Below are 16,881 nucleotides of genomic sequence, written 5' to 3'. Positions count from 1 at the left end.
ATACATGCAGCCCGCACGCTCCTGTCCGAGTGCCGGCGGCAGTGCCGGGTGTTGACATGCGAGACTCATGCAAGTTTCTCGCATGTCTGACCCCGGCCTTAGTCATACCAGTGGGGGGAGGCAGCACTAAAAGTGCCTAGGGCAGCATAAACTCTAAATACGGCCCTGGGCAAATCCCTCAGCGCTCTGGTTCTGACACCAGGCCTCTTAAAGGGATCCCTGGTATGGACGTTATGACCGTTCCACTCAGCTTTCTGGTTCTGACCCCAGGCTGATGGGACGATGTGGGATATTAGGGGTAATAGTCTGGTGGCTCTGGCTGACGGGATGATGTGGGATATTAGGGGTAGTAGTCCGGTGGCTCTGGCTGACGGGATGATGTGGAATATTAGGGGTAGTAGTCCATTGGCTCTGGCTGATGGGATGATGTGGGATATTAGAGGTAGTAGTCTGGTGGCTCTGGCTGACAGGACGATGTGGGATATTAGGGGTAGTAGTCCGGTGCCTTTGATGGGATGATGTGGGATATTAGGGGTAGTAGTCCGGTGGCTCTGGCTGACAGGACGATGTGGGATATTAGGGGTAGTAGTCCGGTGGCTTTGACGGGATGATGTGGGATATTAGGGGTAGTAGTCCGGTGGCTTTGACGGGATGATGTGGGATATTAGGGGTAGTAGTCCGGTAGCTCTGGCTGACAGGGCGATGTGGGATGCTAGGGATGGTAGTCCGGTGGCTCTGGCTGACGGGATGATGTGGGATATTATAGTGAATGTGGCTATGTGGAGTGGGTGGGGCTCTACACTCATCTCTCTCTCTCTATATATATAATCATAATTTGTTATAACTAACCATAGTTAGTTACTATGGCCAGGCTCTTCAGCTAGTCTGTTATATACCGTAGTTCATTATAAACTGATCACTCTCACCCACAAAGTGCTCAACGTTTTAGCACCATCCTACTTCTCCTCCCTTGTCTGTCTACCACCCTACCCACGCCCTCCATTCTCCTTTTGGAATACATTACCCAGGACACTTCGATTAATCCCCAATACCCACAGTTTTAAGCATGCCCTAAAAATGCATTACTTTAGATTGTTCTATTGCCTCACCACACTTGCCTAACTATCCTTGTTTTTCCCATACAAAATTACGTTCCAAATCAGGAGACTTGTATGATCTGTTCCAACATCCCCATGCACTTAAGAGCCCTCTGTGTCTGTACATACTTGTACACATATTGTTGGTGACTGGTTTATTCAGCATTACACGACCACCCTATTTATTACATTGATGGTTGACCATACAATAAAAGCAATTGCTACCTTCTATCTTCCAAGTCTCCCCTATTTCTTCATAGATTGTTAGCTTGCGAGCAGGGCCCTCACTCTTTTGGTATCTGGTGATTTATGTGATCATTGTTATTCTGTAATGTCTTTTATTTTCTGTACAAGTGCCCTATAAAATGTAAACTACAGCAGAATATGTTGGTGCTATAGAAATAAAAATATTTTTATTACATTTTCTTTTATATCATGTAAATGTAAAAATCTGTCATCAAAATCCATTCGGCCTGATGGAGGTAGAGAGGGATTCTCTCTTTCCATAAACCACTCGGATGCTGCTACCAATGCAGACTGCAGAGTCTAAGTGGTTAAACGTCTGGGATAGGATTTATGTCTTTTTGCCTGTTAATTATACCTGTCACTGTAAATGGTGTGAGCACTGACGACTTCTTCATAAAGTCACTGTAAATGGTGTGAGCACTGACGACTTCTTCATAAATGTGCAGCAAGTGTCCAACACAGTAAAGTGATGACAGTGAAGGGCTAATGTTTTGGTTAAATTTTTAAAAATATTACTGAAAACACAAGTTTTCATGTTAGTTTACTTTAGTCCAGGGATTAAAAAAAAAAAAACAAATTCATTCCGTCAATCTACTTCCAACATATTAACACTGTTTTTGGTTTTAGGCCAAAGGAAAGCAAGCCAGAAGATTACAGGAGGCAAAATAGCAAATCTTTCTTGCCAAATATAGTGGAAAAGAAATAGAATATGGAAAATAAGACTAAATAGCTGGCAATAAATTGTGTAATATATACAGTTTGGTAAATTTTCATTTTTTTTTTTTATACATTGTTTAAATTCCCCTTGCTGATGCATATTTGCGATAATTGCTCCCAATCTTAAATATAAGAATTGAAAATTAGATCTATAGTAAAAATGGGAGAAAAATCAACATATATCATAAAGGACTTTGTCTTTGATGTTATAGCTACCTGAAATACAGTGAAATCTGGGTTGTTTAATTAAAATGTATGGTATAAACCGAACTTCTGTGTTGTGTGGTTTTTTTTTTTAAGAGGTGCATCTCCCAAAATTAGAATATCATCAAAATGTTAATTTATTTCAGTTCTTCGATACAAAAAGTGAAACTAATATATTAGTCATTACAAACAGAGTGATCTATTTCAAGTGTTTATTTCTGTTAATGTTGATGATTGTGGCTTACAGCCAATGAAAACCCAAAAGTCATTATCTCAGTAAATTAGAATACTGATTTTAAAATCCGAAATGTTGGCCTACTGAAATGTATGTTCAGTAAATGCACTCAATCATTTACTGAACATAAAGGGCTCCTTTTGCATCAATTACTGCATCAATGCGGCGTGGCATGGAGGCGATCAGTTTGTGGCACTGCTGAGGTGTTATAGAAGCCCAGGTTGCTTTGATAGCAGCCTTCAGCTTGTCTGCATTGTTGGACCTGGTGTCTCATCTTCTTGACAATACCCCATAGATTCTCTATGGGGTTAAGGTCAGAAAAGTTTGCTGGCCAATCAAGCACAATGATACTGTTGTTTTTAAATCAGGTATTGGTACTTTTGGCAGTGTGGACAGGTGCCAAGTCCTGCTGGAGAATGAAATGGTGGTTGTTGTTCTAACTGGGGTTTTTCTTTTTTATAATTTTTATGTGCTGCTGATCTTAGTGCTGCTCTCAGATGACAGGAACAGGTGGGATCCACCTGACAGGCATATTTGCTTACACCATTTATCTGTTTCACTGTAATGACGGGCAAAACCAACTTTCTTTTATGGAATGTTCACGGTCTGGGGGATGCTACTAAAAGGGCGGCAGTTATGGATTATATTAGAGCCCATTTTCCTGCAATTGTGTGCCTACAGGAGACTCATCTAGAACAAGATAAAATATAATTCATGACTTGTGCATAGTTGAGCTATGGGTATCACTCAACATATACAGGGTATTCTAGAGGAGTCAGTATTTTGGTCCATAGGTCTATCCCTTTTGTATTGATTGCATCTACAATAGAACAAGAGGGTAGATATGTATGTATTCATTGTAAAGATTTCAATAAGGAATTGTTATTGATAATAGTATATATTCCTCCCCCTTTCAGTAATACTGTCATGAATATTATAGCCGGTATTATTGGAAAAACTCATGGGGTCCCGATGATGTGCATGGGGGATTTTAATAATATCATTCACCCATACCTGGATAAGCACAATACGGATGAAAGCTTAGAACATCACCCTATTTGTAGATTTGGGTAGACGGTGGCGGAACTCTCGTTGTTAGATCTGCTGAGAATTAAATATCCTAAGTCTAAGCAGTTCTCGTGCTATTCCAAAACGCATAATACTTTATCTAAAATAGACTTGGTCCTGGGTTCGGAAGAAATATTGGACATGATGGACAAAATTGTATACTTACCCAGAGTACTATCTGATCACTCTCCCATACTAACTAGTCTTAACCTCCTACCGGGTTTGAGTCTGTCTCATAATTTGTGGTCGTTCAACCCATTCTGGTTACAGATTGTAGACATAGAGCCGCCCTCACTTGCCCTCAAACACTGTTTTCAAGAAAATGGTACTGGTGAAGTATCGCTTAATATGATATGGGATGCTATGAAAGCCTGTTTAAGAGGGACTTTAATTCAGGGGGTCAGCAGATCCAAGACCAAGGGCCCCGTCACACATAGCGACTTACCAGTGATCCCGACAATGATATCACCTTGTCAGGATCACTGGTGAGTCGCTATGTGATCACTGGTGAGCTGCCAAACAGGCAGCTTCACCAGCGATCAGGACCAGCGACATGCGATAATAAGTGACGCACGTCGCTTAGTTACCCGCAGTGTATCTTGGTTACCAGCGCGCTGATGCAGGGAGCTGGAAACCAAGGTACACATCGGGTTTCTAAGGGGTGCGCACTTAGAAACCCCATGTGTACCTTGGTTACCAGCACCCTGCATCAGCGCGCTGGTAACTAAGGTACACATTGGGTTTCTAGGGGCTGCGCGCCCCTTAGTAACCCGATGTGTACCTTGGTTACCATCTCCTGGTTGCTGGTCTCCCTCATGTCACACGCAGCGATGCGTGCTGACCAGCGGGAGACCAGCGACCCCAAAAAATGTCCAGACCTTTCAACAGCGATACCCGGCAAGGGGGGGCCGGTCGCTGATCGCTGTCACACACTGCGATCTCGCTGGTGAGATCGCTGTTGTGTGATAGGGGCTTAAGTCTAATCAGTTTGGAGTATTTCTTAGGGAACGCATAAATACATATCTACAGGGGAATCACGAGATTTGTTGGAGTGGAAGGAGGCACAAAAGGTGTATGACTCATATTAAAGAAAGACCTAATACCAAGAGATTATTTTCACAGCACAGATTTTTTTGAAGAAGGGGAGAAGGCAGGCCACCTCTAAGCAGTAATTTCTAGGGCACAGAGGGAGAATTCATTTATTGGAGCACTCAGGGATCAAAATGGTTTCCATGCAGTGTTGCCAGACATTATGTGCCTGAGAATATTTTAATACCATTTTGACAATAAATATTTGTTTTTAACGGTCACCCGACATCGCTGGATCCTTCCATTTTTTGTACTGATGTTTCCATAAGATAAACTCGTTATTTAGAGAGCTAATATAGGGTAAAGGAACTCCACGGATCAGATTGGATCTTTTACAAAGAGAAAAGTGCAATGGGGGTTTGGCCGTCCCTAACCCATGGGTTTACTACACGGCAGCACAGTTACAACAACACATACGCAGTTGGGATGATCCAGGGGGAGGGGAAGCTTAGTGTTAACTTTTGCAACAATACTTCAACTCAGTCTGTACGAAGTATTGGAGTCGGGGGGTTTTGGCACAAAAACACATGGATTCCCTACTCTGCTGTTAATACACAAATTATGGGAAAAAGTTGAAAAAATGCAGGATATTTATGGGGTGTCTCAGTATACTTCTATATGTAATACCCCTTCCCTTTCTAATCTCAGCCACTCGGAGGGTTTTGAGCGTTGGGCCCGAAGAGGGATTCGTAGATTTGAACATATAATGTAGGGATATAGAATTAGATATTTTACTTATTTACGTATGGAATTTGGGATTCAGAATTTTACAAGAATTTACAACTTAGACATGCGCACCAAGCAGAAAGCCTCATTGCAGGAAAATCCATACAACAGAGTAAGATTATACAGCGTATTGAAAAATCCACCGAAACAGCTGGGATGATTTCTCATTTATATTGGGACTTACTGCATTTAGTGCTTCTGAATAATCCTGTACGTGTGAAGGAGAGGTGGGAGCGAGATATTGGTCCTATTGAGAACAATTTATGGTCAGAAATATTAGAAAGAGTTCCCAGACTCTATCTTGGAGAAGCCCATCGTCTGTCACATTTACTGTATATGTAATTCATCAAGTTTATCTCTCAACCAAGTTTTTATTTGATATTGGAGTTAGGTCCGATCCTCTTTGTCCAAGATGTCGAATAGACACAGCCTCCCTACTGCACATGTTATGGTCATGTCCAAATCTTGAAGTGTTCTGCAAAGGAGTAATAGGGATAATTAATAGAGTATATTCGGTTGAGCTGAGCAGAACCCCTTTTGTATGTATCCTAGGATATATAGAAGACTTGCCAACAGAAGAGGTTGGGAAGTTAGCTGTATCTAGAATGCTTTTTATGGCCAAAAAAATTAAGAGCCCAGTACTGCATCTCCCACCAAATCCCCACAATTGCAGAATATGTAACCAAAATTAACTGGCTAGTTAATTTAGAAAAAGGTATATATCGCAAGAGAAATTCTATTCCCAAATTTGAAAAAATAGGGGCATGTTGGATTGATCATTCTGGTCTTGCATCGAGAGAGCTGACCAGGTTCAGGTTGGCTCTATCTTAATACGAAGATAGAAAGGTGGAGCAAGATTGGACTCCGACAGAGATTATTATGTGGTAATTTGATCTGGCATACAATAAGGAAGCTTCAGATATGTAGCTCTTTAACTGAGACTTATATTAACCTGTTTTTGTGATCTTCCATTGTACTATTGTAACAATTTTGGGAGCGGCACTATATGTAATCAGTAGAGTTGAGCGAAACGGGTCGAAAAATTTCAAGTCGCCGACTTTTGGTAAAGTCGGTTTTCATAAAACGAAACCCGACCCTAGGGTGAGGTCGGCCACGAGCTCGGCGACTTTAGCGCCAAAGTCGCGTTTCAAAAGTTTGTTTTCCGCCCTTTTTCAGCTAATCAGGATCCACAACACTGTGGGCAGTGTGATGACATAGGCAGGGGTCACCACCATCTTTGAGAAGGGCATGCAAGTGATTGGCTTGCTTTGGGGGGCGTCACAGGGGGTATATAAGGGCGTGCACGCCGACCACCATGTTACTCATGCTGATCTCAGAATAGGGAGAGCTGCTGCTGCTGATGATTCTGTAGGGAGAGCGTTAGGCAGGGAAGAAGACACCAAAAACTGCTTCTGCTGCTAGCGATTTTGCCTGTCCAACACACCAGTCACTGTGTGTGCAGTGCAAGTGGAGGCTATATTTTGCTGGATCAGCTGTGTTGGTTGTTAGGCTGCCTTATAAGGCTTCCTGATAGCTGTTTTCCCACTGCTCTGTAAACTGCTTTTTTAAAAGCAATCCAAATTTTTTTTTTGTGTGCTGGTGAGGTACTGAGCGTGCATTTTTTCACACCATACAGCGGTGTACGCTCCTCACACAGTACCGTGTAACGTCTGTTATCATGGCCACAGTGAAGCTATCTGTGTGTGACTGTAAGGATAAGTTGAGGACCTGTTCCGTTCTTACAGACCTCCACCTTCTAGTTTTGTCTGGTTTTCAAACAGTTAAGTATATTTGCTGTTTGATCACATTCAAAACTATAGAGAGACAGCGTGTCAGTCCGTATACTTTAAAAACACGGAGCTTGACAATTTTACGGACACCGGACAGCGGTGTACGTGCACGCTCCTCTCTCAGTACCGTGTAACGGCTGTTATCACGGCCACAGTGAAGCTATCTGTGTGTGACTCTGTAAGGATAAGTCGAGGACTTGTTCCGTTCTTACAGACCTACACTCTAGGGAGATTCATATTCTGCCCAATTCTATATACACCTTGTAGTTTGTCATACACTAGCCAATTTCTGCCTGTGACATAGCGGTGTGATATTCACTGGGCCTCACACAATCCAACAGTGTCCACAAGTGTGTTCAGAAATTCTACATCTCCCCTGTCCTATAGTGATATTTTTCACACCTGCGACATTGAGCCTGTGACATAGCGGTATGATATTCACTGGGCCTCACACAATCCAACAGTGTCCACAAGTGTGTTCAGAAATTCTACATCTCCCCTGTCCTATAGTGACATTTTTCACACCTACGACATTGAGCCTGTGACATAGCGGTGTGATATTCACTGGGCCTCACACAATCCAACAGTGAAAACTTTTAGGATAAATTTCTTGGATTTACGTGCGCTGCCAGACAAATTTCATATCCAATAAACAGGTTGATGAATTAACCCTTTTATTCCCAACGCGTTTCGAAGTTCATAGTACTTCTTCCTCAGGGGATGACATATGAATACACAGAGCTATCTCCAGTTTTATACATTCACATTTCAAAAAAATGGGTGCCAAAAAAGACATGTGATGTACACCAAAGGTCAAAGTTCAAAAACATAATTGTCATAAAATTGTCACATTAATTCATCTATGGTTGATAAAAATCAATTATTCTTACTTTTTATTTTACAGGAAATTTAAAGACTTGAATTTATTAAAAAAGGAAATAAAAAGGAAAAAACGAATGAAAAGTGAACCTGCGTCTTGAGACAAAAAGGACCGTAGTCCCATGCTTACACCATTATACTGGGGAGGATATCCAGAAACAAAGAATAAAAAAGGAGAAGCAAAACCAAAAAAGTCAAAAAAATGAAAATAACTTATAAGAAAATTGGGGGAATGGAATACAGAAATATATATCTAATAAATATATATATTAAATAGTATTTAACAATAAAAAATAAATAAATTAGATTTCTTTGAATGTGGTGTCTTGGTCAAATTATTTCCTTTACATTCCAAAAGGATAGGTGGCTCTCATCAAAAGAACAGGACTCGCAGGGAAACCATTAAACCAGAAGAAGCCGGGATCGCTTACTATGCCGAACAGAAGAAGAGGATGGGAAGGAACATTACATATTCTCAAAAATTAATAATTAATACACAAAATTAATCCCAAGATAAGGCAGAAATAACCCGTTAATTTAATAGAACGCACCCATTAATTGAATAAAAAGTTATTCCCGATATAGATACTGAAAAAATATCAACGCAAGGTTGTAGCATTAAAATGGTAGTGGGGGGGGGGTCGAAAAATAAATAAATTAATTTAACCCTTAAGGTTATTTATCAGAAGTGTGGGACTTACAAAAGGACTTATTTAAAAGCGTCAGTACAAAGACAAAAAGGAAGATGAACCAATTGATATTCTCAACCATATCTAACAAAAAAATCATCACACAAATCAACCAGAAATTAACCCTAAAATCATAGCAAAAACGCAATTAAAAAATGATAAAAAAATTTATATGCATATTAAAAAGTTATAAAAACACAACGATTAAGTGCAGTTTTAAATTATTACAAACGAAGAAATATCATATTTCTAAAGAAAAACTTCTGAGATTTCATTTAACCCATTAGGTTTCAGGGTGTTCAGTCTATAAATCCAGAAAATCTCTTTCCTGTTTAATTGCCCTATTCTATCTGGATGGTTGCTGGGGATTTGCTCAATAGGGCTAATTTTTAATCCCTGCAAACTTTTATTATGTTTCAAAGAAAAATGTCTGGACAAACCATGTTGTAAAAAAACCCTTTTGATATTATATCTATGAGAATTCATTCTAAGGTGTAACGGCTGTGTGGTTCTACCAACGTATTGTTTCCCACATTCGCACTCGATGTCTTTTTTGGCGCCCATTTTTTGAAATGTGAATGTATAAAACTGGAGATAGCTCTGTGTATTCATATGTCATCCCCTGAGGAAGAAGTACTATGAACTTTGAAACGCGTTGGGAATAGAAGGGTTGATTCATCAACCTGTTTATTGGATATGAAATTTGTCTGGCAGCGCACGTAAATCCAAGAAATTTATCCTAAAAGTTTTCATGTGGCGGTCTCTGTGTTGTGGACCATTGGATGTGCAGCAAGCTGTCATACTGATCCTACGTGCCTGACTCTCTCCTGGAAAGGGTGAGTATAAATCTTAACATTTCTTATAAGTTTGCCCGGATAAGACCCTATTGCGCTCCTGTCTTTGCCTATAGTGTGAACAATCCAACAGTGTGCACAAGTGTGTTCAGAAATTCTACATCTCCCCTGTCCTATATACACTTTGTACCTTGTTTTACATTACTATATAGTTTGTGGGATTTTGTGTACATTTTTACCAAAAATGAGGAAGGCTGGTGGAAGAGGTCGTGGAATTGGGCGGGGGGTTGCCAGCTGGTAATGATGGTGTTGGTGGATCTGATGGTAGTGGCAAAAGCAAAATAGGACCGAATGCAGGAGGTGTTGAGCCTGCATCATCGTCTGGCTCCACAAGGCCTCGAAGGCTTAGTTTTCTAGGAGTTGGCAAACCGCTTTTAAAGCCAGAGCTTCAGGAAAAAGTTTTGGCTTACATTGCTGACTCAGCCTCCAGCTCTATCGCCTCCTCTTCTGAAGTTGTAAAACATAAAAGCACTGAGTCGTCATTGGAGGCTCATGTTCATGAACCACACCTTTCCTTGTGTCCTTCACCCCAACCAAGATTGAAGGATGACGCAGGCCATACAACTGATTACTCCATGGAGCTGTTTTCACATACCATGCCTGGGTTATCAAGTGAAATGGTGAATTACCCAGGCCAAGATGAATCTGACATGGAGTGCACTGATGCACAGCCACTGATAGATGATTCTGCTGGTACATTCACTCAGAGCACTACATTGTCCTCGCAGTGTAATGAGCCAGATTCTGACCCTGATGAGACTCAGGTCCCCTTCCCGCATACTATACCACCATACACTGTGACACAGAGGAAGGTGCACATGACATTGAAGAGGTGATGGATGACCCAGTTGTTGACCCAGATTGGCATCCATTGGGGGAAGAGGGTGCTGCTTTCTATAGCTCAGATGAGGAGGAGGAGGTGCATCCACAGCAGACATCGACATCGCAACAGCTGTTATCTGGCAGGCCCGGAGCACTCCAAAGACAGGTTCCAAAAATCAAGAGTTGCTGGACAGCTTGTCCAGACAGTCAAAATAGCACAGCGTGCTAGGCCGCAAAATGGTAGTAGCAAATATTCAAATGAGAACTTTGAAGGCCAAAGTGGAGAAGGGTTCCATGTGAACAGCAGTTGAACATGGGTCAGTCGGTCCTAAGTGATGGGCGAGCGCCGTTCCGAAGGCATTGTAGAAGGATCAACTTTATTCTCATTTGCACAAGGAAAGACTAGAAGCAATGGGATGAAACTGAATGGGAAGAGACACAGATTAGATATTAGAAAAAACTTTTTGACAGTTAGAGTGATCAATGAGTGGAACAGGCTGCCACGAGAAGTGGTGAGTTCTCCTTCAATGGAAGTCTTCAAACAGAGGCTGGACAGACATCTGACTGGGATGATTTAGCGAATCCTGCTTTGAGCAGGGGGTTGGACCAGATGGCCCAGGAGGTCCCTTCCAACTCTACGATTCTATGATTCTATGTCTGCCAAAGTAGGAAGAGTGCAGTGTGGCACTTTTTTGAACAAAATCCTCATGATCAGGCCAAGGTTATCTGTAAGAAGTGCGCAAAGACCTTTAGCCGAGGGAAAAATCTGAAAAATTTGAATACCAGTTGCATGCTTAGACATTTAACCAGCATGCACTTGCAAGCGTGGACACAACACCAAACCTCAAGTGCCACATGTGCAACTGATCACAAAGAAGGTAGCAACGCTACAGTGTTTCCCCCACTGTAAGCCCACCGGTTAGCACAGCAGCAAATGTTGAGGTGTCGTTGCAAGGCCAAAGCAGTAAGGGAATCCCACTGTTATATCAACGAAAGACTGAATCTAGGCTATCAGAAAGAACACTAACTCCATCACCATCATCAACCCTCCCTCAGTCCGCCCTGTCCACCGCTAGTTCCACCATATGCAGCTCTCAAATCCAGCTCACCCTCCCAGAGACTATGAGTAGGTCAAGAAAGTACTCAGTCTCTCATCCGCGTACACTGGGTTTGAACGCCCACATTGCCAAACTAATTTCGTTAGATATGATGCCCTATCGGTTGGTGGAAAGCGCAGCTTTCTGCGAACTCATGGCCTATGCAGTACCACGCTATGACCTACCCAGTCGCCACTTCTCTCGCAAAGCCATCCCAGCCCTCCACCATCATGTGAAAGACCACATTGTCCATGCACTCAAGCAGTCAGTGAGTGGAAAGGTGCACCTCACAACAGATGCATGGTCCAGTCGGCATGGCCAGGGCCGTTACGTGTCCATCACTGCGCACTGGGTTAATGTGGTGGATGCAGGGTCCACAGGGGACAGCGGTGGTGGGACAGCGCTGCCTAGCCCACGGTATAGGAAACAGTTGGCTGTAGGCGTTCGACCCTCCTCCTCCAGAAGCGAAAGCTCGTCCACAGAGCGCAGTCGTACGAGCACTCCATCTGCAGCTGCCACTGTTGCACACGAGGTGTCCCCCTATCGAGCAGCTAGTGGAAAGCGTCAGCAGGCTGTGTTGCAGATGATGTGTTTGGGCGACACACCGCGGAGGTGCTGGCCGAGTACTTTCAGCGACAAACTGAGTCATGCCTGGGCAGTATACATCTTGAGGCAGGCAAGGTAGTTAGTGATAATGGCCGTAATTTTGTGGCAGCCATAGCCCTTTCAAAACTCAGCCACATACCTTGCTTGGCTCACACCTTGAACCTGGTGGTGCAGTGCTTCCTCAACAATTATCCGGAGTTAACAGACCTGCTCCAGAAGGTGCGAAGACTGTGCGCGCACATCCGCCAGTCGCCTGTACACTCCATTCCTATGCAGAAGCTGCAGCGATTGCTCCACCTTCCCAACCACCGCCTCATTATTGACATTGCAACAAGGTGGAACTCCACCCTGCACATGGTTGAGCGGCTGTGCGTACAGAGGCAGGCCAAAATTCATTTGTGGGAGGATACACGGCCAGGCACTTTGAGAGCAGACATGGAGTTGACAGGTGTGCAGTGGTCGAAGCTGAAAGACCTCTGTAAAGTCCTTCAGTGTTTTGAGGAATGCACACGGCTGGTAAGCGCAGACGATGCCATCCTAAGCATGAGCATCCCACTTATGCGTCTGCTCATGCAAACTTTGACGCACCTTAAGGAGCAGGTGTCTGCAGCCAATGTTGAAGAGGAGGAGGGAATCCTTGGTGACGTTCAGCCATTGTCTGCTCAGGGACCTCTCCTGGACGAGGTGGAGGAAGAAGAGAAGGATGATGATGGGGATGATAACTTAGGGGAGGAGGATGCATCTCGTGGGGCAAGTGAAAATGTTGGCGTGGCAAGGTCTGGTACAGGGTTTGTGCGTGACTGGAGGGATGTGGATTTGCTAGAAAGTGCTCCAACCAGCACTCGCAGTGCATCATTGACACCAGGAACATTGGCCCACATGTCAGATTATGCCTTGCAGATCCTAAAAAGGGACCCCCGTATTGCCAAAATGATGAACGATGATGACTATTGGTTGGCCAGCATCCTGGATCCACGCTATAAAGGCAAATTACAAAACATCATGCCACAGGAGAACCTTGACCTAATACTGGCTAATAAACAAGCAACTCTGGTAAACCGGTTGGTTGAGGCATTCCCAGCACACAGCAGCGGTGATGGTTCTCACACCAGCCGTACTGGCCGGGGGCAGCTTGGCAGAGGTGATCGTGGTGCACACAGCAGAAGTGGCGTTGGAGACGGGGGTTTCATGACAATGTTGTGGACTGATTTTTCAAGTACCGCTCACACAACTGGTAATACTGCATCGATGGAAAGTGACAGGAGACAGCAGTTGTCAACTATGGTTACAAACTACTTTTCCTCCCATATCGATGTTCTCCCGCACAGGTCATTCCCCTTTGACTATTGGGCCGCTAAACTGGACATCTGGCCTGAATTGGCACAATATGCCTTACAGGAGCTCGATGGCCCAGCTGCAAGTGTACTAACAGAAAGTCTTCAGTGCAGCTGGATCAATACTGACAGAAAAAAGGACTCGTCTGTCAACCCAAAATGTGGATGATCTAACCTTCATTAAAATGAACCATGCATGGGTTTCCAAGGATTTTGTCCCACCTTCCCTTGATGACACATAGGTTGCCAGAAAAATGGCTTGCTTTGGTCCTCCTATTCCGCGAACTTGACCTATTTCGCCTTTTGCAGCAGCTGAATGTCCCACTTCAACATATGCCACTTTGTAATCCGCCCTAACTGGGCTGCCCCCCCCCCCATGGCTGGGGTCACCACCTAGCGCATGAAACTGTGCGAGTGCCGTTGCCCTGGACAGGTGGGTAGGCCGACTCTTGGGCGCGGGCACTGGCACAGGGTCCCTCATAGTGCAATCAAGTGTCTCTGACGGTGGTGGTGCACACCCGCCGTCAGACACACCGCCGTACTATGAGGGGCCCAGTGCCAGTACCGACTCCCACGAGTGGGTCCCCCTTGCCTGGGCAGGGCCCCAGCATTTGCAATGTTTACCTCTCCCTGCTCCTCCGCTGTGTAGTCTGGGCTGTCAAATCCTTCACTGGGAGTGCCACTACAAATTGATTGAACTGAAAGATGATGGTTAAGATGTAACTATGCCCTGTCCTGCTGGCCGGGCTCTAGCTCCAGATGATCAATGGCTTCCATTTCTTATGGACGTCGACTCACAATGACATGCAGTGGTGGTTTATCATCAGCTTTCACAGTTTTCCTACTCACAAACGTGTGACATTCCGGCGCACATTTTAAAATGTGCCCACTCATGCCAATCAAATAGAATCGCCTACGGCCTGTGGCTTCTGTCTTTTGCACTCCAAAGTTACGTGACAGATCATGATAGCCAGTGAGCACCATGTTTACATCGCTCCCTGTGATAAAAATTTGAGATGAGTAACAGTGATGGAATCAACGAAAGTGCGATACAGCAAGACTTTATTCACAAAAAAATGTTTTCACTGTCTCAACACACAAATTAATTGAGGGTCAGCATCGCCTATGAGAACTGTGACGGAAGTATTTCCCGTGAATAGTAGTTCATAGATTTCTGCAATCACTAGCCTTTCTGCAAACCAGGGGAAGAGTCTTGAGGAGATCATTTGCATATTCCCAGTGCCTTCTGGGATAAGTGAAGAGTCTCCGCGAGCTCAACGATCACTGGGTTTTGGCCGTTGCAGCTGAAAAGAGGAAATCGGAGAAACCAGGGGAAGAGTCTTGAGGAGATCATTTGCATATTCCCAGTGCCTTCTGGGATAAGTGAAGAGTCTCCGCGAGCTCAACGATCACTGGGTTTTGGCCGTTGCAGTTGAAAAGAGGAAATCGGAGAAACCGCGCGAATTTTGGCTCATCTTTCATCTTTTTAAGAAATCTCAAGATGGAAGAGGCCAGGAGCCATTTGGTGAGCTGCATTTCTTGCTACATGTTCACAGATTTACCAGTGGAAAAGCCAAACTTCACATGCCACAAATGCAAGCTTGTGACCCTGTTGGAGGAAAAGTTGCAAAATCTCGAAGAGAGGTTAGCTACGTTGAAGATCATTAAGGAAGGTGAAGAGTTCTTGGACAGAGCAGAATTATCTCTTCATGTTACAGAAAGAGAAGAAATTCGAAGTGCACCTGAAGAAACAGAGGATTGGAGACATGTGACCCAGAGAAGCAGGAGGATCAGGAGGCAGTCAGCACCCATACTGCTCAGAAACCAGTACCAGGCTCTCACGCAGGAAAACGATGAAGAAATACATCAGGATAAGACTTTGCCAACAAACAGCAACCTTGTACGCCTTCAGAGTCCTCCTGGATGGAGAAAGAAAAATGTTGTGAAGAAGAAACGGAGAGTGGTGGTCATGGGGGATTCCCTGTTGAGAGGAACAGAGGCCGCTATCTGCAGACCGGATATAACTTCAAGAGAAATGTGCTGTCTTCCAGGTGCAAAAATTAAAGATGTGTCTGACAGGATATCAGGACTCTTCAGACCTACAGATGACTACCCATTCCTGCTACTACATGTGGGGACAAATGACACCGCAAGAAACGACCTGGAAACCATCTGCAGAGACTTTGAAGACTTAGGCAAGAAAGTGAAAGAACTGGGAGCGCAGGTGGTCTTCTCTTCCATCCTCCCAGTGGATGGCCATGGAACAAGGAGGTGGAATAAGATTCTGCAGGTGAACAACTGGCTACGTCGATGGTGCCGTCAGCAACGATTTGGATTTCTGGATCACGGAGTGAACTACTTATACGATGGACTACTTGCTAGAGATGGGGTGCACCTTACGAAGACTGGAAAGCAGGTATTTGGAAGTCGCCTTGCTACACTTGTAAGGAGAGCTTTAAACTAGAACAACATGGGAAGGGAAGCAAAAGACCAGAAAAAGCCATACACCTGACAAATGCTACTGAGAACTCTGCTATTAGAAGTGCAAGAAACAGACTTGATAAACGAGGAGGGGGTGTCGCATTGTATGTTAGAAATGCGTATATCTGCACAGAGATTGAAGCTTCAGAGACTGGGAGTTCTGTGGAAACTGTTTGGGTAAGAATACAAGGACAGAACAATGGAAAGGACACCATTGTAGGCATTTACTACAGGCCGCCTGTGCAAGCTGAAGATATGGATGAACTCTTTATGCATCAAATGGCCAAGTTCTCCAAAAAATATGACATAGTTGTCATGGGAGATTTCAACTATCCAGACATTTGTTGGGAATCTCTCTCAGGCAAAACTAACAGGTCAAGGAAATTCTTATCCTCTCTTGCTGACAACTTTATCTTCCAAAAGGTAAAGGAGAAAACAAGGGGAACTGCTACCTTGGATCTAATCCTTATAAACAGGGAGGAAATGGTTGAGGAGGTAAAAGTGGCTGGGACCCTAGGAGGTAGCGACCATGCTATTTTAGAATTTTGGATAACTAGAGGCGGAAGACCTGTGAAGACTCAGACGTCAAGGTTAGATTTCAGAAAGGCAGATTTTAAGGGATTCAGAAAGAGAATTGGAGGGATCCAATGGCTGGATATCCTTAAAGACAAAAATGTCCAGGAAGGATGGGAAATCTTGAAAAATGAAATTCTCAAAGCACAGTTGTTAACAATTCCGAAAAGAGGGAAGAATAGGAAGCATTTAAGGAAACCAGGATGGATGAACACAGAACTTAAGCACATGCTAAAAAGGAAGCAAAAAATGTTTATAAAATGGAAAGAAGGAGGCATATCTAAAGAAGAATATAATGCTGTCTGCAGAACCTGCAAGGCACAAATCAGATTATCTAAAGCTGAAAATGAATTGAGGCTTGCAAGAGATGTCAA

The 16,881-nt window shown here is 43.7% G+C and overlaps 1 protein-coding gene across 7 annotated transcripts in view; it reads left to right on the top strand.

Annotated features, from left to right (window-relative positions):
• The window catches only part of UCHL5 (ubiquitin C-terminal hydrolase L5), a 539,393-nt gene extending 531,191 nt beyond the window's left edge, over positions 1–8,202 (top strand). For 5 of the 7 annotated variants that reach the window (XM_073573022.1, XM_073573021.1, XM_073573023.1 and 2 more), the window contains one exon: positions 1,971–2,330. Coding sequence is in view for 4 of the 7 variants with exons in the window: in XM_073573023.1 (XP_073429124.1) it covers positions 1,971–2,012 (42 nt within the window). In the remaining 3 variants the exon portion in view is untranslated. Of the gene's footprint in view, positions 1–1,970; positions 2,331–8,076 lie in introns of those variants that run through there. The other 2 variants (XM_073573025.1, XM_073573020.1) reach the window with 1 other exon arrangement.
• The last annotated feature ends 8,679 nt before the right edge of the window (positions 8,203–16,881 follow it).

Source organism: Dendrobates tinctorius, unplaced genomic scaffold (assembly GCF_039654945.1).
Source record: "Dendrobates tinctorius isolate UK_male_01 unplaced genomic scaffold, ASM3965494v1 ptg000033l, whole genome shotgun sequence".
NCBI classification, from domain to species: domain Eukaryota; kingdom Metazoa; phylum Chordata; class Amphibia; order Anura; family Dendrobatidae; genus Dendrobates; species Dendrobates tinctorius.
This window is presented reverse-complemented; position numbering and strand designations above follow the sequence as displayed.